Here is a 24,319-nt window from a genome sequence, read left to right as displayed (position 1 = left end):
TCTTGTTCAATTCAGTAAAATACTTCTAGCATCATTCTAGAATCTTATTTAAATTCTGCAGAAGCTGACAGCTTCAATATTCCAATCAACAGCAGAAGAAACTGGTTGTGCAAAATCCAAACCTAAGTTATTCCTCAGGCTTTTCTGAGCTAAGTTTCTAAAAGATTCATTTTATAGAACATAATCTAGATTTTCCTAGAATTAAGTGCAAACTCTACCAAACACAGTAGCATTAGATCATATGGAAAACAATATTTGGGTTTTATGACCAAATTTTCATCTGTTTTCACTATAACCTTGTCCTTAGGGCCTAGGGAAACTTAACCACACATTCACCAGCATGAGGCTAATTTATCACAACAGCTATTTTTTAAAAATCATTTCCTAGCCCATGTATTTTTTTTTTCAGTTTGTCTTTTTTAAAAAATCCTAAGTTTATGCACATCTGGTCCTACCTATTTAGGCCCTTTGTGACCCTGTGATCAGATACATAGGGATACACCAACTGCATCATGGCTCCCACAGCTGCAGCACACTCTGGTAAAACTCCATCCCAGCCAGACCCCACACACATGGAAAGCTGTGCCCACCATGAACATGATTAGGCAAAGTCAATACTAAGAAGAAAAAAAAAAACAAACCCCCAAAACAATAGAGTAGATAGCTGGTTTTCAAGTGTCAATAAAAAGGAACAGTGTTGCAGCCCAGGAAATGGCCTCACAGGCAACTGAACAAAGGCCACTAGAATTAAGAGGTAGTCATTGTCTTAGCTTAGCTTGAAAAACAGCAGCTGTTGCATGTAAGTTGCAGAAAACTACCCTTAATTTCCCTGTGCAAATAAATGCCATGGTTCTTCAGAATTAAACTGTTGGTGATGATACCACATTATCTTGAAAAATCAAATTATATTCATATTACACTCCAAGGAGGAGGAAAAAATAAATCAAGGTAATTTTAGCAGAGCAAATCATTAGTGTATTAGTGACAAAATGCCAAAGAGACTCACCTGTTCAATCTCCTTTGTCTTAGTTGCAATTGCTTTTGAACGACCTAGAAGCTGGCTGTCCTCGTATAATTCTGTACTGTCTGTTAGATTTGCCTCTGTTTCCTCTGTTTGCTCAATGTATAATGGAGCTGAAGATCCAGCCTTAAGAAAAAACCAATAAATTCAGTCTTTAGAGATAAAAAAAAAATCACAGTATGATGAAAAAACCCCAAAAGCCCAAACACAGTCATCAGATACATAAGTTTGCACATCAAGACTATTAGTGAAGTGTTATTGCTATAATCTTAGCAGACACAGAAATACAGATTTTAAACACATAGAAAACATGACATGATAAAACCCCCTGTGACACAGCCTTAACTGTGTAGAGGCAATGATGTCAGATAACCTCTACCTGCCCATCCACTGAGAAGAAACTTGTGTATGTGGGATTTGTAACACCAGAAAGCAAGAAAAATCCACAATGAAAATGTGACTAGTCTTCTGGGAAAGGATAAAAGTAGCAAAAGCATAGGCATCAAAAAAATAAAAATTTTGGAGAACTCTTGAAGCATTCAGGGCCACACGTTAATATTATTAATTATTATTGCAATAACTATCGTATAGCAGAAGCAAACATGTGATTTGAAGATTTCTCTCTCTAAAAGAGAAATTAAGACAGTATTCCTACTCCAAAGAAAACACATGCCACCTCCAAGGAGTTTATTTAGAAAATATAGGAATTTTGTTTTACAGAATTATTTAAATCCGGTATTATGGAACAAATTTATAATTTTTTTCTAATAGATTAGAAAATTGAAGAAGATGAAAACTAGTTTCTTTTATCCAAAAATAGAGTTAAAGAATCTTAAGACTTAACTAACATGAAAGAGAAAAGCATTAGACAGAAAAAGGAAGTAAAAAGCTTAAGTAGTCCTGTAAACATATGCTCAAACCTTAGCAGCAACACAAACCATTAAGATTGAATCCCAAATCTTGCTATCCCAGTAAAGAATTAAATGCCTGAGGGTGAGTGAAGGCTACTAAAAAGCTCAGTGCAACACAAAGTTCAAGTATTAAGCACTTGTACGATAAACAGGAAAAAGTTAAGAATTCTTGTGATTCATATGAGACAGCCTACTAATCAAGGTAAGAAATCCTTTCTTCTAACACTCAGAATGAGATGCCCCACCTCCTTCTTTAGCATTTCTACAGCCCACTTTCTTAGTCAATAAATCATCTCAGACTGTACCACAACCAACTACAATTGCTTCACTTTGATTCCATATGTTTAATCTTCTTCCCACTGCAATTTTTTCTGAGGCATGGAGGATGCTTTAAACAACTTTTCTCCATGTGGCCCACTCTGTTCTTTCCTCCCCTCCATTACCTTCCCCTCATCAAGAACCACAGAGATATTTCTCTCCTGAACCTCTCAGAAATGTTCAGGCATCTGTTCTCCTTCATATGGTATTCATCTTTGGATCAGCTGTTGCTTTTTCTTGATTCTAACACTTCCTCCCCTTTTTTCTTTTTTTAATTGCTTTTTCCAGTTTATGTATCTAACTAGATCTTCCTGACCATTACTGAGGAGCTGCTCATGCATTCACCCATTACATCAATGGGCAGGACTTGAAAGTTCAGATAAATATGGATTGAGTTTATTTCTCTAACCTAGCCCTTATATTCTAAAAGTGGAAATGTGATACTTCCCAAAATACATCCATTTTCCCTAAAATTATTTACAAACAAATAAAAAAATCAAACCCATTAATTGGAAAGGTTAAGACATGACTTTGTGAAGTAGATACCATTTTTCTTTTTTTAAGAATGCCTCTAAAGTTGAAACAAAATGAAAGTTAAAGAAAAAATTATCACAGAATTGAAACAGATTATTTTAGAGTACAAAATATTTGGGTTGCTTAAATGAAAAATACATTTTTCAGCAACATATCAGAACCCAAAAAAGATATCCTATCCAAGAGCAGTATAACAAATGACTGAGAAGGGCTATAATCCCACTTCAATATAGCCAGGAGTGAAAGACAAGAAGGGGTGAAAACAAAACAGAATAAACTGGTAAATAATTACCATTGATTAATAATGAAATAAGGATTCTGGGGAAAATAAAAAATATACCCACTGCAGTAACAAGGTAAGGTTTATTTTAAATATAATGGGGGACAGCTTTCTGAAAAAGAATACATGACATGGTAAGCTGGCACAGCTTGAAATGGAACTCAACAAACCAGAGCTTCTCTCCTCAAGTCTTATGTTTTACATGTACACTCATGCTTTGACTTGGAAGTCCTCTCCTAATTTTAAGGAGTTCAGTAGACATACAGACCTACACTACTACAAGAGCTCCTTGAAGAGCACTTGGGAGAGCTGAAACTGTATTGTGTCAGTTGTAGCTCAACATCAATGCAAATTATACTAACAAAATGTACTGTGGCTTTGTGTATTTTTTCAAAAGAAATAAATCTCAGGGTTTTAATCTCCCTCTCACTTCCTTTCAACAAATATTTAAAAGCATGGGCAGAAAAAACTCAGGATTAAGTTACAAAATATGCCCTTATGAAGAGTACAGAAAAACAAGAGCCTATTGTTGCAACACTTGGAAATAAGTGGATTAATAATCCTATCTTACATCATACTCTGTTATTTCAGGTAAATTGCTTTCCTCGGCCTTCTCTGACTTTTCAGCTGCCCACTTGCTTGCAGCCTCTGCAAGTTCCTTTTCTGATAGTCTGTTGCTCTTCTCCAAGGCCTGTACAAAAACATTATAGTCAAGGTTTAACATGAAATACACTTACACATGGCACAAATCTTCAAAATTAAAATAAACAGTTATTCCGATCCCTAAAATATTTTAAAACAGGAAAATTGAAATTATTTCATTTGCTGTCAAATTTCTTTAAAAATAAAAGAAACAAGAGAGGAGAACAAAAGATAAATCAATGAAAGTCAGTGGACTACTTCAAAACCACTATACCCTCCAAATAAGGTTTATTAAATTCACAGGTTAGAGATAACAGAAAAATTTTCTGAGACCTGTTGGGCACTAAAAGAAGTCAGATACAAGAGTGGAGTGAACTAGTAATTCAATGTGATTTTCAGGCATAAAAAGTTGTAAAAATTTTTAAATAAACTGTTAAATACTAGGTAGGGTATAAAACCTGAGCTAATTAGGGAGAAAAAATATTTTATACAAACTTTAAGTGATCAGACCTGGTTCCATTAAAATCCACAATTTTCTATTTGTGGGATTGCTAATAATTTATAATAGAGTCAGTCACGGCTTTATGTTCTTTTAAATCTACCTTTTCAAATGGAAATTCTCACATTAATAATGTTTAAAAATTGATTTCTCTCTAAGAATACTTTTTGGCTTTTACTATCAGAGCAGCAAACAGACAATGACAAACATCAGTTTAGGAACAGCAAGCTTTATAAATCTTGTTACCACTATGTGGATATTTAGCTTAAATTAACTATGTGTATAGAAGCACCCAAAGAATCTATATCACTCTAGCATTAAAAATTGCAACACTAAGATGGGTATCTGAAAAAGAGATACAAAAAATTCTGCTACCTGGAAAACGCCATAACAATTTCTACCCCATGCCTGTTCCATCTTAGCAAACAGGTAGACAAAAAAAAAAGCAAACAACAAAACCCAAATGAAAGAAACTCCATCTCTTACCATTAGCTCATTCTAAGTTATATAAATGGCCAGTATCAAACCTCCTTTGTCTTCACATCTTTCGTTCTTACCTCAAACAAAATATTATCCAAATACCTCTGTACTGTAGTGTGGCATAAACACACAACTCACAGAACCTTTCCAGGATTCTGTGTCATAAAGACACCACCTTTATCTGAATCCAGAAGAGAAGTGCAACACAATGTTCCAATAGGAATCCCTGTTTTCTATAAATGCAAATTACTGAATTACAACCAGTGAAGTCAGAGGTGACAAAGTTGAATATGCAGGGATATGAAGAGGGCACTTAGAAGAAAGGAGTAACATAATCATAGAATATCTCACATAACCTGCTATATTTCCACAAGCCATAAAAGAAATTAACTAATATCTATTGGAATACAGAAAAAAATCTGTTTAATTTAGTTTCACTAAATTAAATTCTATAGGTTGAATGTTATAAAAACGTATTAAATCCTGAGTGAATTGTACGGAATAAAGTAATGGTATTTGCACAGTTACACTTCAGCTGAAGATACAGAACAGGAACATATTTCTCAGTTGAAAATAGCAGCAGCTATTTAGGCTGCAAACTTTCAAGAAACAACCAATCTAATACATCTCATAAAACACCCTAAACTGCTGCCCCCCTCCACCCCCAAAAAAACAGAAGTCTCTCTTTTTTTGTATTTTTTTATCTCATCAATAACATAGAAAAGCAAAAGGCTGTCACTTTGCTCAGCAGCTGTTCCTGTCTCACACATCCACCTTCTAGAGCTCTATGTTGTATACAGCCTCCAAGGCTTACAGTCCATAGAGCTAATAAAGAAAAACACAAAAGATTTAATGCCATAGTCAAACAGGTAGCTAAGATCAGGTAACATCAACAGGTATTGATTCATATGCATGAATAGGCAAAAAATAATTATAGATAAAAATACCATTTTAGATTTGCAAATAGATACTACAGTGAAAAGAGGTATTGCTATGGGAACATACACCTTTGTAAGAATTTCAGAGCTAAATTATAACTTAGGGCATTGAAAATTATCTCCTTTAATCTCTAATATATAGCATACAACTAATTTCTCAAGCATTGATAAATTGTAAGACTCTGGCTCTGGAGATGCTAATGTTTTGCCAAGACTACTTCTGTCACTACTTCTGAGTCAGTGAAGCACCTAGGTAACTTAACTGTTCAGTGCAATTCCAGCCAAAAGACTGATTCCAAAACCTCCACTGACACAGGGCAGTTACATTATTAGCAGATTTGGGGGCCAAAGAGAAAAGTCAATAAACAGTCATGGAAGTATTTCCATTTCTGCAGCTGATGCATACTCAATAAATATCTATGCTGTCTGAGAAATGACTCCCATCAAACAAAGTTTCATTTTGCGTAGCCTATATCAAGTGGATATCCACCACCAGCACATACTTGCAAACTGATGGCAAAAACCAATACAGCATAGGTCAGACCTGACTGAAGAACAAAGCACTTACAGAGCTCGAGTTCACACTGCATATTAACTCAAGAGCAAGAGATTTTGCAATGCCTCCTTGCTCTCAAAGATGTGTATTAAGTAAGGATTTGATACTAAGCTGCATTGTGCTGAGTCTAAAAACAAAATAAGTGAACTAATTATAAAGTATATTTTATGATCCAAATCAGTGTAACGTGTGCATAATTGCTTTTATCTTATTTTCCCTATTTACATCACTGAAAATACATCACTTGCCTCTCCCCTTAAGGACAATGTCAATCAGCTGGCACAGCAGCTCTAAAAGAGATGTGTAAGAGATAAGCACTTAGAATGACATAGCATAACCAAAGCCTGGGTTTTTTTCCCACTGAATACATGGCAGGTGTGTCTGTGTCAAAACGAGTGGTAATACTAACATACAACGACACAGAATTCTAAGAACAAGTCCTATTCCTATGGTAAGGAATAGGAAGTAACATCATAAGGAATATGCACTTAGGTGTATGCAGAATCTCCTTCCAACTGAGGAAAAAAATCCAACAATGAACAATCTAAAACCAGTGTGAAGTAATCAAAAAGAAAATTCACCTTTGATGAAGGTACTGCTGTGGACCCTGAAGGTGATGCATCTCTTGATGTTTTCAGTGACTGAACTGTCCTCTCTTTACCTACAATTAAGAAAAAAATTAATGACTGAGAAATTAAAGATATATATTGCAAATATGCTTACTGACATAGAAAAATTGCAGTGAAATTTTCTCACGTCAGACATGAACCTTATCACGACAACTACCTGAAAGGGGGTTGTAGCAAGATGGGAATTGAACTCTTCTCCCAAGCAACTACTGACAAGAGGAAATGGACTCAAGCTGTGCCAGGGAAGGCTCAGGCTGGATGCCAGGGAGACTCTTTTCACTGAAAGAGTGGCTAAGCTTGGAACAGCTGTTCAGGGAGGTGGTGGAGCCACTATCCCTGGAGGCGTTCAAGAAACAATAGGACATGGCATTTAGTGTCATGGTCTAGTTGATAGGGTGGTGTTAGGTCAAAAGTTGGACTCCCATCTTGGAGGTCTTTTCCAACCTTAATGATTCTATAAAATCTACATTCTCCATCATCCAGTAAATACTAGTAACACTTTTTCTCTTCCCAAGGAGAGAAAAGATACAGCTGTGTCATTTCACACATTAAAGAAAACCCACTGTCTTTTTTTCCATCATTAACTGAAAGGGTGTATCAGTATGATTCCACAAGATGATGTGATTTCAGTTTTTAATATGCCTGCAATAATAGAAACAGTTGAAATATTAGACACCAGTCAATCACTCAAGGTAACTGGGTAGTTTAGCAGGCCACAGTATGCTGACAAGACTTGCCATGAGAACAGTTCTGTATTGTATCAACCACAGAGTAGATGCTTCTTGTGAGATCACTCTCTTTCTTATAAATGTTAAAATTGGCAAAACATCAAATCAAATTCACAGTGCTAATCACAATCTGTGCATAGTTTCACCACAGGCCAGTTACAGGCAGCCCACAGCAACAGAACTGGTTGCAATGTGAACTACCAGTTTTCAAGTTGTGGTCCACAGATTACATCTGAGAGATCTGCAAAAGGTAAGTACAAAAAGCAAACATGTTGTCAGTAGGCCTAAATTAACCAGACTATTCACCCTGACTTGGAAACAGTTGACTGATCACAAATAAGCCAAGGTAATATAAGCTTACTATGGCTTCCATTAAATTTTTATAAATACAATTAATAAAGGGATTAATTTAAAAAGCTATTGAAGAGTTATGAAAATTGGGATAGAAGATATTTTTGTAGAACTATAAATGTGATTGTTCATTATGGCTTTAAATATGGCTTTAATTTAATGAGTCAAAGCAACAAAGCACAGAACATTTCCTTTGTCATCACTAAGTAACACAAGTTTTTCTCCTGTGATACCTGCTTCTCAGCCCCATAGGTGAGCCACCTCCTTCTAAATTCATGGACTACTCTAACTCTGCCTCCCACATGTCTCCTTTGTCAGACTTGAATCTTTAAAGATTATATCAGTTGAATGGATTATATGTTTGCACCTGAACAGATGAAATGAATTGATAAAAATGGCAGAAAATTATTCAAAGTTAAGCAAAGTGAAAAAACGCGATTTAATTAGAAACCATTTTTTTCAGAATGTGTGTGGCTATTTTGAGCCCCAAAGCCCTATCTGTAAAATTAAACATCCCATCCTGCTCCTCTCCATGCTCTCCCATCACAGATGAATGCTTGCCCTTTCCCTCCATTTACCAAGCTTCTTCATGTCCCCACAGTTTTCTTTGTTTAAATTCTGTTTTTATCCTAATGTATGAAGGGCTGTAGAACATAGGATATTCATTCTTCAGTAGAAGTCATGTGACCAAACCAATTCAGATGACACGATTTTAAACAGCATTATAATATTTTAGAAAGATGACATATTGCAAATTCCACATGAAATAGTATATACTTTGCATGTTGTAAATCCATTTAAATGTACTGCTGACATATATGAGATGTCCCACTTGATGTTCCTTTTAAATATGCAATACATGAGCTTACCTAAGGCAAATCACATCCAAAAATTATTCTAAAACTATTGTTTAATCCATTTATACCTTTTAAATAGGTATTTTAATTCAGTCATCTAGAGGGCCATTTCAGTGGTTCTCCTTTCCAGGTAAAGGAATAAAGAAATAGTCCAGTGTAAAACTCAACTGGTCTATTAAAACTTATCAAAAGGTGATTGGGAAAGGAATTTAACCATGCAAACACAAGAAAATATCAAAAACTTAGATGCAAGCTCCGCTCTTGATCAGCATCTTTTCTGGTTTGTGAATGTATCTGCTTCTACATCACCACCTCCACTACTGAGTAATTCTAACCATATAGTATAGACATATATAATCAAAGCTCAAAATTTTAAAAAAACCATGAAACATTCCAAAATTTTGTACAGTTTCCTCACAACATTGTTTTCCTGTCCCTAGTAATTATAAGCTGCACACCTACAAGACTTCTAGAAAAGTAGTTAACTATCTTGTTTTTTTCTTCCTCCCCTACACTTAAGCGGAATTTATGTTCACTAAGTATTGCTACAAAATGTTGAAAGCACTGTAATGCCCAAATAGAAAGACCATCTCTACTCTGTAAGGAGTGAAATTATTCCTCAATATTTAAACAATGTTAAGAAAACTACAAAGATCTTTTTTGACAAGAAGTGCTCCATAATGGTTCAGTGTCACTCTGGAAACACAATAACACAATGCGCCTTCTCAGTGAGTGAAAAAAAAAAATCTAATTATTTTTTTAAAAGCTGCCAAAATGAACAGTAGGTTTGCATAGTTCACTAGAAAGCCTTTGCAGATGGGAAATCAAATTGGATTAATTTACATAAGCTGTACAAACAGAGTGGCTAGGATTGTAGTATACTAAAAAAAGCTTCCACCCCCCCCCCCCAAATAATTTAAATATGAAACCTCAAATATTTTCAAAACAGATAATTCATCAGACTTCTGGGAAACATTAAGAGCCAAGCTTTCAAAAAGTCAGAAGAGACTCAGCTGAGATATGCATCACATTTCTTTGAGGCAAGATCTGAGAGGTTTTGACATTGAATGCAATTGCTAAAAAACAATCAGTTTCAAAAGCCTAGCAAAATTTGGAGAAAATGAAGCAAGTAAAAGTATGTACTTTCACTTCTCCATTTTTTAAATCCCTGTTTTATTATGGTTGCAGGAAGAAATATCTTCATCTGCTGTAGATGAAGCAAAGTTTCTTGTCAGGAAATCCAACGAAGCACATAAAGAAATAACAGGGGCTGATGCTAAAAATAACATAAAATACAACTGTGCAGCTGAAACTCCTACAGCCAGTCTAGACCTGATACCAAAATAACACCTACAATCTCCCACATGAAATACATAAGGGAACAGAGAGTACAATGAAACAACCGGAGCAGACAGCACATAGTACAAAATGTCAGCTTTTCCCATTTTAAAAAGAGCATGTAAGGAAAAAAGGCTTATACAGCGAGTTGCAGTTTCACCTCACTAACCAGTTCCCATCATTAATCCAGCATTACCTTGCTGAGAAGAAACATTTCTTTTATGTAAAGATGACATATTTCTGCTGTGCTGGTGGAAAGGATAGGCTTTGCTTCTTTCAGGAGAGTAGCTCCTGCTGCTGACACTGGAGCCAGATCTGCTGTGCGGAGAATCCCTTCGGCTCCCCGGCGATTCCCTGAAGAAAGGAGAGTCCCTCTTGTGAGGGGATCGATCTCTCCCATAATGAGAAGAATAGAAGCTTCTTCTTCTGAAGCCATCTCTGACGTCCCTTGGAAGACAACAGAAAATTACAAGTAACTTGCTTGTCCTTCCAATGTTTATGGAACAGCACAATGGCAACGGTTGGTAAATACAAACAGGTTAACTGTCAAACACATCCAAAATCTTCAGTGTTTTTAAGAGCACTAAGCAAGGGATGAAAAGCAAGTAAAAAAAGTAAAAATTTAAAAAAAGGTAATTCTTTCATATTTCATTAACATGCTTCATTGCTAGAAGCTAATTCCTTTCTATTTCTTGACAATACAGCTAAACAATAAGAAAGAGACATTGAGGAAATGAGAACTCTCACAATTTTGTTCAGTACACTTACCCTGGAAATCAAGCTTTAATTTAAAATAGATAAAAATGCTTATGCAAATAGTGTTTATATTATTTGGCATTTTTCAGCTATGTTTTTCTCTTATTTTCAAGGGTCTATATTCTCCATTTGATTTCACACACCTTGCTACACAAAATATCACTGACAGATTTCAGCTTATATCCAGCAGAGACAAAAAGAAATCTGCAGAATATCTATTCTCTCACCTATGAATCCACCCAAGGTCAACTCTTAAATGAAAATATGAGGACATATATCTCCTAAATATGTTTCTCACAACACACAGTATTAATTTTGAACTTTAATGTAAAAAGTCACAAACCCAACTGATTTAAAACCATAATTTAATAAACACCAAAACTTTCTACTAAATTTAAATATTGTTACTCCAGACCACAGCACAAATGTGTTGGTTATTTGTAAATCATATTAATGTGCATGTATGTGTAAAGGTGAAAAAAAACACCTAGTATTATTTCAAACTTGTCCTAAAGAATCACAGAGCTAAAAGACATCCAAGCCAACTGAATCTAGAATTGTCACTTTTGCCTTGGACAGAAGATGCATTGGTAAGATCAACAAGTACTTCTCAGGCTCTCCATCAAAATCTCCAAGATTTCAGAGCATTTCTAGTAATTCAGAACCTATCTTCTCCCCTATTTCACATCAGAGTGCAGTATTTTAAACAGAGGAATGTCTCTCAAAGATATGGTGGTCTCACTGAGCACAACGTAGCTACAGCTAGTTTTATGCTGGTGGAGAAGAAAAGATGTACAATTCCTACAGCAAGGCACAGGCCCATATTTGTGACAGATGACAAAGGATTTCTGTGTGCCAAAGGTGTCTTGGGCTACAGAAGCCTCAGAGGGAGCACCACAAAACAAAGCCCCTGTGACAGTGCTGTGTTTTACACAGTGCAGGTTTACTTTTTGCATGGAAAGCACATCTTCATTATACGTATGAACATTTTATGTAGCAACAGACATGAAGTGTAAGTTCAGGCTTGAGGAATACTAGATTAACCCTGCACTGAGCTACTTTTTCTAGCTAAGTGGGACATTATTTATTTATTAAAGAACATATTGATCAAATGTTTATCAGGAATGACCTAGGCATAGCCCACCTTTTCTTGCATTTCCTTCTTAATTGCTCTCTTTAAATAATGATATTTATTTTTAAAGCACAAGCTTTCTGGCAGACCAGTACAGCACTTTTATGTGTAAAACAGACTTTTATGACCACGTTATTAAACCCTTGTATACAGAGCAGTTTATTATGGTAATGTTTACAGAGCCCCAGCTATTGCACATGTATAATAAATGCTCTAATATCCACGTAAGAATTTTCAAAATTGTAATTGAAACACACTTTTAAACAGGAAAATATTTGAAAGCCACATTCTACAATAATATTATGCACCCCAAAATAGAATCTCACTTCCAATTTTTGAATTTTTATTTCATCACTGCATGTCAATTCTTAACTAAACCATATCTCATACAGAACATTCATGCCATTAACTATATTAAGTCTTTTTGGGACAGCATAGCAACAGCATAGCATTTCTGATGTTTTCCATTAATATAACACACTGAACAGCACAAAGTAAGCATTGTTTTACAGTTATTTTTTTCCTTAAATACTTAAGCTAACATACACCTGCAATTTGGTAATGAAGGCCCCAATTCAGCAAAGCAGTTAAGCACATGCTTCAGATTCCAACACATACTCAAAAGGTTTATTGAGCAGGGACAATATTTAATAGAGATGCAAAATAGACTTTAAAATAGATCTACTGCCCTTAACAACAAATACAGAATTAATCCCTTTTATATAGCATCCCTCAAGTCTTTGTATTTTGTGTTCATGATTCACACTTAATCCTAAAAGCACAATTTTGTTCTCTCAGCAGTGTTGCAACAGGAAGCAGTATCTTTGTTAACATTGATGAAACTTGACCATGAAGTTCTCACTAAAGCTGGCAGTCTTGGAGGAGCTTCTGAAATGCTACAAAAACAGCCATATTGTGATATACCATTCACCAAGGGCAGCTGGGGGAAGTGCTCCAGCCTGACAGCTATTTCAGTTCACCATCAGTTCCAGTTTCCTCAAGGACAAAATACAAGTACAGAACAGACAAATGTATGACTTTCTGCACAGCAAAAAACCAAGGGAATACAACACTGAGGAGATTTTCAGTTGCCCACAGAAGAGAAACTGAACAGTGGTATAGCTTAAGCTCTGTGAAACAAAGATTAACAAACCAGTGTGTCAGGTTTATCTCTTAAGAGTACTCAGAAGTAAAATTAAATCACTTCTTGGATGCAAAATGCCCAGGAATAGAGAGGTACTTGGTTACATGAAGCACATCACATGCGATAAAGGAAAAAGCTTTGCTGTAAGAGGACTCTTAGATCACTCTCACTGAATTGGTGCTACTGGGCAACAGCCTACAATACTTCATGCCCACTATTCTCTGGGACTTCAATATCCCATCACACTCAACTTTTCAACTAGAACATTCATCTACATTATGGTCCAGCTATAGTGACCATAACTCTCATTTTTGACACTGAGCTGAACACGGGCAACAAAACAGCATATTGTGTGGAACAGAAACAGGAGGGTCTTCCAGTAATTCACAGGTGAGTGCTGCCTATAACCTAGATTAAAAAATCAGAGATGTTTTTGTGATCCCTTCCATCTGAGAAAGATTACTGCTATTGTCAAAGGGATTAAACACTCCATTTACAGGCTTGTGCTTAATTATTAGCCTTGCCTAGAAATAACTCTCACACTTTTATATCTTCAACTTATAAATAAATTGAAGAAGCTATAAATAGCTTCTGCAACACCAGACTTCAATGCAAAGAGATAAAACAGTCAAGATCTAAACTGTCCATAACTGAAAATACTTTTTCTGCCTCATAACACAGATGCAAGGGGGAGGGGGAGGAAAAGTTAAACTAAAATTCCTTTTGCCTGCCTTTTCAGGACATTGCAAGAGCTACCAACATGAATCAGATGATGTAGAAAATATTTAATAAAATATACAACGCCCTCAGCCTCTAAAAGAAGAGGCAAGAACACCTCCACTTTTAACATCTTCAAAGTAAATGTAGGTGGTGCAAGATTCCAGCCACCCCTCTCCCAGAACTCATTCCATTTCTTTCTAAAGTACACAGTTGTGCAACAAACCAACAACTTACTCAGGCTCTGCTTTGGAGATTTGCTATAATCTCTTGTTATTGCCCAAAGATCCTTATGCAGATTTATCCTAAGCTAAGATAATACAGTGAATCACACCATCATAGATAGAAGGAATTGCACCTAGTTTCAATGGCTTTCATTTGAACATTTGAAATGGCAATAAGATTCCTTATTGACAACTGGTTTTCAACATTTTATGACTAAGCAAGTAAATAGAGCACTTGTGATATCTGCATTTTGCTCCAAATAAAATTAACATAATTAAGACCTGCCAGTGTAATCTTGTGAACAGCTTTCTGCATGAAGGCAGAAGGAAACAGGCATTGTGAAACACTGTTTCAAGCAGAAAAGAATACCCAGAAATACCAAATGTACCCCCAAAAAATGAAAATAGATAAATGTTTAATGATTTTTATGCTGCTTGCAATACTTCTGTAGTTATCATAAGCAAACAGCAAATCTTTGTCCACCTCAGTTGGTATGAAAGCTGCTCAACTCCTCTTTCCCTGCCACCATCTCAGGATGTCATGACAGGTCAGAGAGTAAAAAATAAGACAATGTGAATATTATAGCAACATTAGTGAGAAATGCTTCTGTGTCCTTCAATTGAATAGTAAAGCTATGCACTTCAATGGCACTGGAAATCCCACTACATTGCTCTTTCTTAGTGTCCTCCTCCTTTTTACTGCCATGGATAATGTACCATTAGACTTGCTGCAAGATCAGCCTACATAATAAAAGCATATTTAAACTAAAACTCCCTATTGTCTCACAAGGAGAAATGATGGTCAATCACAGATAAGGACAGAGAAAGTAACAAAGAGTCCAGAAAAACACAGATTTAAGTACCAAAGAATTAAGAGCAAACGGCTTTAGGCAACTCTTTGCAGAATAAAGACAAAACGTGCTATTTAGACAAATTAAGATAAAATTAGACAAAATAACTGCATTCAAATGCATGTGACCTTGGTTTTTTCTTCTTCTTAAAAACAAGGTAAGAAAGACCCCCCAATCTCAAAATATAGGTCTTACGTTCCAGAGGGAGTATTTGCTTAAAGTGATGGACCAAATTACAATGTCTAGAAACAGCTACAATATTTACAACTGCCCTTTGAGCAGCCTATCATCCCAGAAGAGTAAAGTAGTTCAGACAATAAGCTCAGGGACCTAGCTCATAAACCTCTCCCATTTTATGACATTTTATGCAGTAGCAACTGAACTAATTCCTAAACAAACTTAATCCAAAATGGAAACAACTGAAATCTTCTATCTCAATATAAGCTTAAAAACTGGAAAATAGCTGGGGAGCATATTATGGTACTTTCCATACTTTTTTTTTTCCTAATGCCCTAACAGATCAGAGAAACTGGTCAATGTTTTAGCTTCTAGACAAAGTTCTAATGGACAAAGACTCCTAAGTAGGTACTTGCACTTTTACTGTTGACCTGCCTCAGGCAGAGACCAGCACACAGAAAAGAGTTTTAAAACATTTCCCCAAGGTACCAAAGCACATTGGTATCCCTCAAAAGCGTCTTTTCTTTGAGGGCTTTGAATTTACTTCACGCTTAGTATGTGCCAAGCAGTTTAACGTAGACAAGCATTTGTCTTACATACACACTAAGCCCCAGAGAGAAATACTTTTGCACTTTATTTTAGGGACATAAGTGAATTTTATGTTCAGCAAGCTATTACTTTTTCCCCAAAAGCTATCTTTGAAATCCTTCCATAGAAGAACCCAGAAACCATGAAACAGCTGCTGGAAGAGCACTTAAGCTTTTCATCAGTGTGCTGCAGAATGCCATTAGTTCACTGGAAAAAGAACACAACATGTAGGATATGCTGATTTGATCAACTCTTGGGGTTGAGTTTCTAACACTATCAATAAAAAGCTGCAAAAGGAAGAGCAAGTTGAGAAACAGGTTTGTAAGCAGTAACACCTTATGTCAGTAATACCGATGGACAATACCCTTAACTATATTTACTTTTTTCCTACTTCCAAATCCCTTAATGTGATCTATAAATCAGAAAAACATTCAATTTTCTCTAAAGGGGAAAAATGCTTCACAGATCTCTATGTTTTTATTCTTAAAGTGAGATTTGAAGCAATTAGGTCAAATAGGTTTCATTTGTTTACATGCCTCAAAGTGTTGTTTGTAATAGTGGTACAGATTGCTGCATAGCAAACTTCAGTAAAGTTAGCACACTACTGCCTCTGCTTCTGGATTTCTCAATATAAAAGACATTATACATATATGAAGAAAAAATCCATTGCACATAATGGAATTTTTCTTTATGTGATCTCATTTCTTCCTGTCAGGTATAGAGTTTGTTCAAAATCAGAAAGTTAAGAGAGACATTCCCTCTTATAAATTATTCAGCCTCGTAGCTTTATCTTTTTTATTTTCCAGTTTGCTTTTTCCCTTCACTTTCATTACAATTTACAGTCTCTATAATAAACATTAATATCTCTTGCCTCTTTCTGTAGGCCATTTCCTATATATTATAAATATCACTTGTTTGAACATATTGAACACATAGGCAAGCTATGCTGCTTGGGTAAATTCTTTAATAAAAATCCTTTTGCAACTCTTGCATGCCTTCAGTTATTTCAGTGATTTAATAACAGTTAACTTTGGAGCTCCATGACAGCTCATACTGATTGAAACTGGTGCTGCTGCAATCCCCAACTCTGCAACCTTCCTTGGATCCCTATTTCAATTCTGTGCCTAAGCTGGCATTGATATTTTCTCTCAGACAACAAAACTGGCAGACAAATATTTAATTCATTGTGGTGGGCTAGCACACAGAACCAGGTATGTGAAATGTACAAACACCTGAAACAGTACCAGGGAGAGGGGAAGGACCACATAGATAGTTAAAACTGCTGTGGAAATATACTTTTACTGTAGGAAAATCAGTCTCTTTATTGTATTCGTGACTTTTAAATACTTACAACAAATAAAACAGGTTCCTTGACAGTATTCTAGAGCAGTTGAAGTTAGACTCAATAAGCCTCAAAGAAGTAATACTCCTTTTTTTCCCCTAAAAATAACAGACATACATATCTAGCAACACTGGCTGTGAGTAATAAATGTAAATTCAAAGATAAGTTCTAAACCAGAATGCTGTTTAACAGACACAAGATTTAGTAAGTATTAATAAATTAACAGTAGCTGAAAGAAGATATTAAAGAAGGTAATTAATTGCTTCACACTTAAGTCTCCTCTGTTAATGTAATCTTTCACCTTACTTAGATAATCCTGAACAAAATGCTCAAAAACTGCCTCTAACAAGATAAAAACTGTAGAATGCATACTGAGTCTAGTAACTGAAACATGAATTAGTTTGCCCATCTACTTTACACTGATGAGATCCCACTTGGTACACTGCACCCAGTTTTAAAGTCCTGGAAAGACACAGATGGACAGCTGGCCCAGGTACAAAGGACAGCAACAAAAATTATCAAGTGGGATGGAGCACATCTCTGAGGAAAGGTGTGAGAGTTGGTGACATTCAGCCTGGAGAAGAAAGGCTCCACCACAAAATGTTTATGATGAGCATGCTGAAGCACTGGAACAGGTTGCCCAGAGAGCAAATAACCCATCCCTGGAAAAACATACAGGGTCAGGCTGACTGGGGCTCTGAGCAACCTGAACTGCTTGAAGATGTCCTGCTTCCTGCAGGGGGGTTGGCTAGATGACCTTTGAAGGTACCTTCCAACTCAAACCATTCTATTATTCTGTAAGTCAATACATTTAAACACTTTGTTCCTTTTACTTCCAAATTTCATAATCATGCTCTCAAGCATAATTTTCAAAAATAATTAGGCACATTTTTCAAAAATAATTAGGCATACTAGGCTAGATAAGTTATGACTTAATTTAACACATACAACTGTTAAAAGTCAGACCTTAGAAGAGAAAGACATTCCCTCAACTGGCTGACCCAACCCTGCTGTGTGTAATGACATCAATATTCAGTTTCACTTAGACAAAGGCATTTATTGTCAGCTCATAGACAAGTACTACAGAGCCTCATATACAAAGGAAAGAATCTTTAAGGTTATGCAAATATATATCATGAACTAATGTAAAGACTAACACTGAGAATAATTAGTTACCATGCAAAAATAGAATAATCTTTTAAAAATAATACCAACAGCATGAGATCATGGAATTGCTTTATTGATGAACTTTTCCTCAGATGTAGATCATAACACCCTAAACACAAGGAAATGGCACATCAAAAATTTTCTCTTTGAAGCAAAATGCTTAACAAAAGGATGCCTAAATTATCAGTAACACTAAACTTTTTCCTCTCCTCTCCTGTATCTAATACTCCCACCCTCTCTCAATGGGAATTGAATCTAACATGTTTAATATATTCAAAACATAACAAACAAGTCCTTGGAATCTAACAGATGATAAAGAATTTACCTTCCTAAGGGAAATTATGTCAAAGTCCTCTGTGACAATACACCTCAACATGAGAAAGCCATGACTACATTCATCAGTCCAATTCACTGGCTCTGAGATTATTTAGTTTGATACCATCTTAACAGAAGCTGTCTGCACTCGAAGGGAGACTCCCCTTCTCTTTCCCTTCCCCACTGTCTCAGAAGCTAGCTGTTTTTCAATGAAGTAGTTAGGAAACTTTTCCAGAATAATCAAGTGCTACCCATGGGAGTTTGCCTCATTATTTCTCAACCCAGCATTAACCTGTTAGTTTTGGTACCATCTGTAGTGCTAGCTGCAAGACTTGACCAGGTGAACTCGCTTTTCAAATACTTTAAGAAATATGTTAATCAATTACAGTGGAAAGGTACATAATCTTATCTTTAGGCACATTATCCTATCATACATTGTAAACAGATGAGCTCCTTACAGTTTATTAGCATTATGTAAACATTTATTAGAAGGAAATCATAATTTTCCCAAGATGCGACTAAGTTTTAAACAATTAATCAATGTTAACACAAAATTTAATTGAGTTTGCACAGACTACTGAATTTTTCCTTAGAGGTGTATCATAACATATCACCACCTCTAGTAAAGAGGTGTCTCACACAATAGCCCCTGTTGAAAAAATATAATGATGACATCAATTTCACATGACAATTTAAAACCTTACGAAAACTACAGTGGGAAACAGTAGTATACACAAAAAGCCACAAACCCTTAAAATGTAACACAGCTTTGGATCAAAAGCAAGTCAAATAAACGTGATAGCAGTTGAGAATTGACATGATGAGAACTTCTGGAATTTGTTTTTGCTGGAATTTTGTCAAATACGTACAAGTCAATTTACTACCTGGCCATTCCTTATTCAACAACAATTTTTAAGAATATAAATATTATATTTTAATAATTTATAATAATATTTTGCCAGGAAAAGCAATATTCACCTTCCAATTTAGCCACACAATTAGCTAAAACATATAAAAACATCCCAGTTGAAAATAAGAGCAATTTCTACCTCCTCTCCATATTCTTACATTATAGGATGGGGGCAAAAAAATTCTACAGTTTAAACCCTGCCTACTAATCTCTCCTTTTCCTCCATTCTCAAGTGACAAACATTTCAGAAGTGGAATGACAGCAGTCTTGCTTTGAATGAGGTTTCCAGAATAATTCTAGATATATGCACACAGGGCCCAAATGAGCAAAGTAGAAACTGTTTGACATAAAATTCCTAGTAAGAAAACAGGCAGTGCTCACACAGCCTCCGAGTTCCAAGTTAAACAGAAGAAAGATTCATCACAACAATAAAATCAAACTTGTCCAAACTGCAACACTTTAACTTTCAGCTGACCTGCACCAGTGGACATTTCTGAACTGCTCTTGATTATACTCAGTTTTCAGTACAGAGCATTTTTTAAAATGCTATGTGGTATCTGCATGAGAAGATTTGAGTTCTTAAAATCCACTCAAAATAAAAACTTATAGACCTACAGAACCCAAAGTGCAAGCATACAATCAGATATATTTAACTCTGACTGAATAACGACAGTCAAATAATGCAACGTAAATCTCAGTTTGCAAATAAATTGGTTGTCCCAAGCACAAAAGAGCTACCAGCCAGCAGAGCAGAAAACAGTTCTTAAAGAAAATGTAGCAACTACTGAATCAGTAAGACTGCTGCATAAAACATGAACTGAATATGAAGTCATTAAATATTTAGTGTAAACCAGAATCAACTTTTAAGTTGTATATTACCTATTATCTTGTTCCAAATGGTTCTAATTTTCCCCCTCCACCCTCCAAAATATCATAAGCCAAGATAAACTAATTTAGCTGGCAGCTTAACACAATGGGTTTTCTGAGTAAAAGATTTCAACAGACATGTTCTTGCCTGGAGTTGCAGACAGGCATAACGAATCTACCACAATGATCTATTATAAGGAAACTGTAATTTTGTATATGAATAAACAAGCTACTCTACTCAGCCATGTGAATACCTGAGAGGTTCAATGTTCTGGCAGAGATTCTATTTATTTATTAAAAGAAAAAGGCATGTGCTAATGAGTATGATTACAACTCTGCTTATCAATCTCTGTCAAAAGCAAGACCATTTTCTTTGGGTGACTGCCATATTTACTTCCCTCCACACGTTTTTTAATAAAGAATGTGGTTCTTGTATGGTGTCCCTTAAGAGCTGTCAAATATTGCAACAAAACAGCAGACTTATGTACATTTATAGCACCATCTCATAAATCCCTTTGGCTAAGTTTATCTTCTATAAGCAAGACACGGATCAGTTTACATTACAAGTAAGTTTAAATCCAAAGCCTAAAGGCCTCCTACAATATAATATACTGCTTTAAATATTCTACTATTTAAACATGTTCACTATTTCATTAATTAAAGAAAACACAGAGGGAGGAGAAAAAAACCCCAAGAAATAACTGCCCCCTGTAACTCAAAGGTGATTGCATAGTGACAATGTAAAGATAACTGCCTCAGCCTTTGACACATCTGGACTCTCAAAATTAAATGCTGCTTTATTCAGAGAAGAGTCAGTGGGCCTTAACTTCCATCTGGAGACTCTCTCATCAAAGGTCTTCACTTAAAATAACTATTCTTACCAAAGTACAATTTTCTTCTCAATGTACGATCTCGGTTCACAACTCTACAACCTCCTGTCATCACTTTGTACGCTTACAAGGGGTTAATCACTAAATGCAAGGGTAGTTCAAGCAGAGATCAAAAAGCCAAGATTGCTGGGCTTCTATCCCCCACTTTGCAAACAATTTACTCCATGGCCTGCCAAAGTAAACCCATTCTCACTGTGAAGGTGCATGCATCTAGAAAACCCAAGATATATTGTGCTTTACCCCCCAAAAGAGGTAATACCAAATTTAATGTTCAGAAAAACCACTTTTTTTTTTTTCAAATAAAAGACCATAAGCCATTGATTTAGAACACTTCCATAACAAAACATAACTGTTCAGAGACCACAAACTGTTTACAATTAAGTTTCTATATTTTGCTAGACAGTTTTCTCTCATTTGTAGCACCAAAATTACTTCAGTATTTCCATTTATTACAAAGTATTACCTAAGCACTCCAGGAAACAAGCAGATCTGTTTTTGATGGACAAATGCACTAGAATTAAAGACTGGACTACTAAAACTACTTCCTAATTTCACTTAGAACATGGGAGAAAAATCTAACACAAAATAAACAAAACAACACACATAGTAGCAACAAGTTTCCTCCATTAGCAAAGGAAAAATTATTCATATATACAGCTGAAGAGGGGATATTAAAAATGTTCTATGTAAGCTGCTTCTCAAGAGTCTATTTTTTACTTATTCCAGGAATATGGCAACCCTTATTTTACAAAAATCTGGGCCTCAGATAATTCTAAGGATCAAATTTAATGCATGTGTAGCTGGGATTTACAAGTGCGTCATTTTGTAATTTCTCTTTGAAGATGAGTCTTACCCATCTTAACTTGCCAAGTTTCGTATATTTCACATCTTGTAAACTCAGTTTGGTTGGTAAAAAAAAAAAAAAATGAAGTAATGCTCCATGCACTCAAAAGGATTAAAATTTGGCATGACTAAAGTGAACAGCAGCTAACAATCTTCCAAAGCATTTCACACTGAAAAGTTCATCTGACCTTATAAAAATGAACTTGTATGCAAAACCCATTGCTATGAGGCCCATAGGGAAGTACTGCAAAACTAGACTCCATCATAGCATAGCTCCCTACAACTTTTTTAAAAATCTGACATGCATGAGTGCTTTGCATAAATGAGCCTAATATATCACTGAAGACAAGCACTAACACAGCTCCAGAAATGATCAACATCAGTACAAGATAAATGTACAAAGAAGTCACATCTTAATTGATCTCTACTCCTTTGAATTGCTAAGTCTCACAATTCTCATAGCATCAGCAACCAAGACATTAATGTGTGCAGAAAGTTTCCTCCAAACTATAATGTACAATTCTTTGTATGTGCCAACCACACTTGAACCAAAAGGCACTTGAAATCAAGCTAAAACAAAATTCACATCAGTTTTAGGAGTTCAGAATTCCTTAGGTGACAACAGGAGAGAAAGAGCTGAGAACTCAGTTTGAAATCTATGCCCCACACATCCTCTGAATTCCTTTATTTTTTACATATAAAATGTGTATCTTCACCATAAAAAAGTCATGGTCAGGATGACAGCTGTTCACTAAACATAGCATAAAACAGGGCTAACAACCCTCAAAAAGCACGTGGAAGGAATAGTAATGCTCCACTCAGTGCTAGACATGATAATGTTTACCATGTGAATGACAGCTGCTTGGAAACTGGAGCATAACCCTATAAGGAGGAAGGCAACTAAAAAAAGACAGTAGGCCAGGTGCTAGAACCTCTGCAATCCTGTTGTCACTCATGGAGAACTGCTGCTGCTGGTCATTAGACACATCACAGCTGAAGCCACGGCTCTACAAATGCTAAGTAAGCAAGCACATCCTACTTTTAAGAAAAAGGCAAGAAGCTTACAAAAACCCCAACAAAACATCACTGAAGAAACAATAGGAAAAAAATAGAAAAAAAATCCCTAACTGCTGGTTTCTTCAACAGCAAAGAGAATTACAGAATAATAGAACATAAAGAGTTGGAAGGGATCCACAAGGATCACTAAAGACCAACTCCTGGTCCTGTACAGGACATCCCCAAGTGCCACACCATGGTGCCTGAGAGCACTGTCCAACACTTGCACTCTGTCAGGCTGGTGCTGTGGCCACTTGCCTGGGGAGCCTGTTCCAGTGCACAAATACCCTCTGGGTGAGAAACCTTTTCCTGATATCCAACACAAACCTACCCTGACTCAGCTTCAGGCCATGTCCTCAAGTGCTGTCACTCATCACCACAGAGCAGCAATCAGTGCCTGCCCCTCTTCTTCTCACGAGGAAGCTGTAACTGCAGTGAGGTCTCCCCTCAGTCTCCTCTACCCCAGGCTGAACAGACCAAGTGACCTCAGCTGCTCCACATAATGCTTCTCCTCGAGGCCCTTCATGATCTTTGTTACCCTCCTTTGGACACTTTCTAATAGATTAATATTTTTCTCATATCGTGGTGCCCAAAACTGCACACAGGACTCACTTAAGGACATTGATTTTGCAGATAAGCAGCATTTTACTTCGGGAGAATCTCAAGTAATGTTTTTCAGCATTCTAAATCAAGATAGCAGGAAGAAAAATACAAAGGGTAAGAGATGAGAAAGTACCTTTTGACAGGTATGTTTTCAAAAACCAAACAGGAAAATGTGAATGACGAATACTCAAAGAGAAATGCTGTCATATTGACAACTACTTCTTACAGCAGATTTTTAGCTACTGATTGTGATTTTAAAAATAATAAAGAAAGCTATTATTTCGGTCAATAAAAGAGCTATTATTTTTAAGAATTTAAAGTCACTGTACTAACTATGAAAAACCATAAAATACAAGTCTCCTGATTGTCTAACTACTAACTATGCTTTTGCCATGTTCCATGCACTTTTTTAAAAAATCCTTCTGGTTAAAATCATCTTAAACCTCCTCCTATTTCCTCAAAAAAAAAGAATTATGTGTACTCCAAAGAACTTAACTAAAATAACTTTAAACATATCCAAAGAGAAGGCATTTTTGCACCAAATAACTTTTTTAATATCATATTTTGTGGAGCAAATGTCTTTGAAATAGAAAGTAATTAGCATTTTCACCACAGGAGACAATATATACCATGAAATGTACTTTGATATCCTCCT

General features: G+C 35.9%; 1 protein-coding gene across 1 annotated transcript in view; it reads right to left on the bottom strand.

Annotated features, from left to right (window-relative positions):
• Positions 1-24,319, bottom strand: part of PPHLN1 (periphilin 1) — a 64,013-nt gene that overhangs the window by 27,734 nt on the left and 11,960 nt on the right. The window contains exons 7-10 of the mRNA XM_036400303.2: positions 10,279-10,529; positions 6,761-6,840; positions 3,636-3,755; positions 1,007-1,147 (exon numbers count right to left, since the gene is read on the bottom strand). Of these exons, the coding sequence (XP_036256196.1) occupies positions 1,007-1,147; positions 3,636-3,755; positions 6,761-6,840; positions 10,279-10,529 (592 nt within the window). The remainder of the gene's footprint in view (positions 1-1,006; positions 1,148-3,635; positions 3,756-6,760; positions 6,841-10,278; positions 10,530-24,319) is intronic.

The sequence above is a fragment of the Molothrus ater genome, chromosome 5 (assembly GCF_012460135.2).
Source record: "Molothrus ater isolate BHLD 08-10-18 breed brown headed cowbird chromosome 5, BPBGC_Mater_1.1, whole genome shotgun sequence".
Classification (NCBI taxonomy): domain Eukaryota; kingdom Metazoa; phylum Chordata; class Aves; order Passeriformes; family Icteridae; genus Molothrus; species Molothrus ater.
The sequence above is the reverse complement of the archived record's forward strand: the minus strand, read 5'-3'. Positions and strand labels throughout refer to the sequence as shown.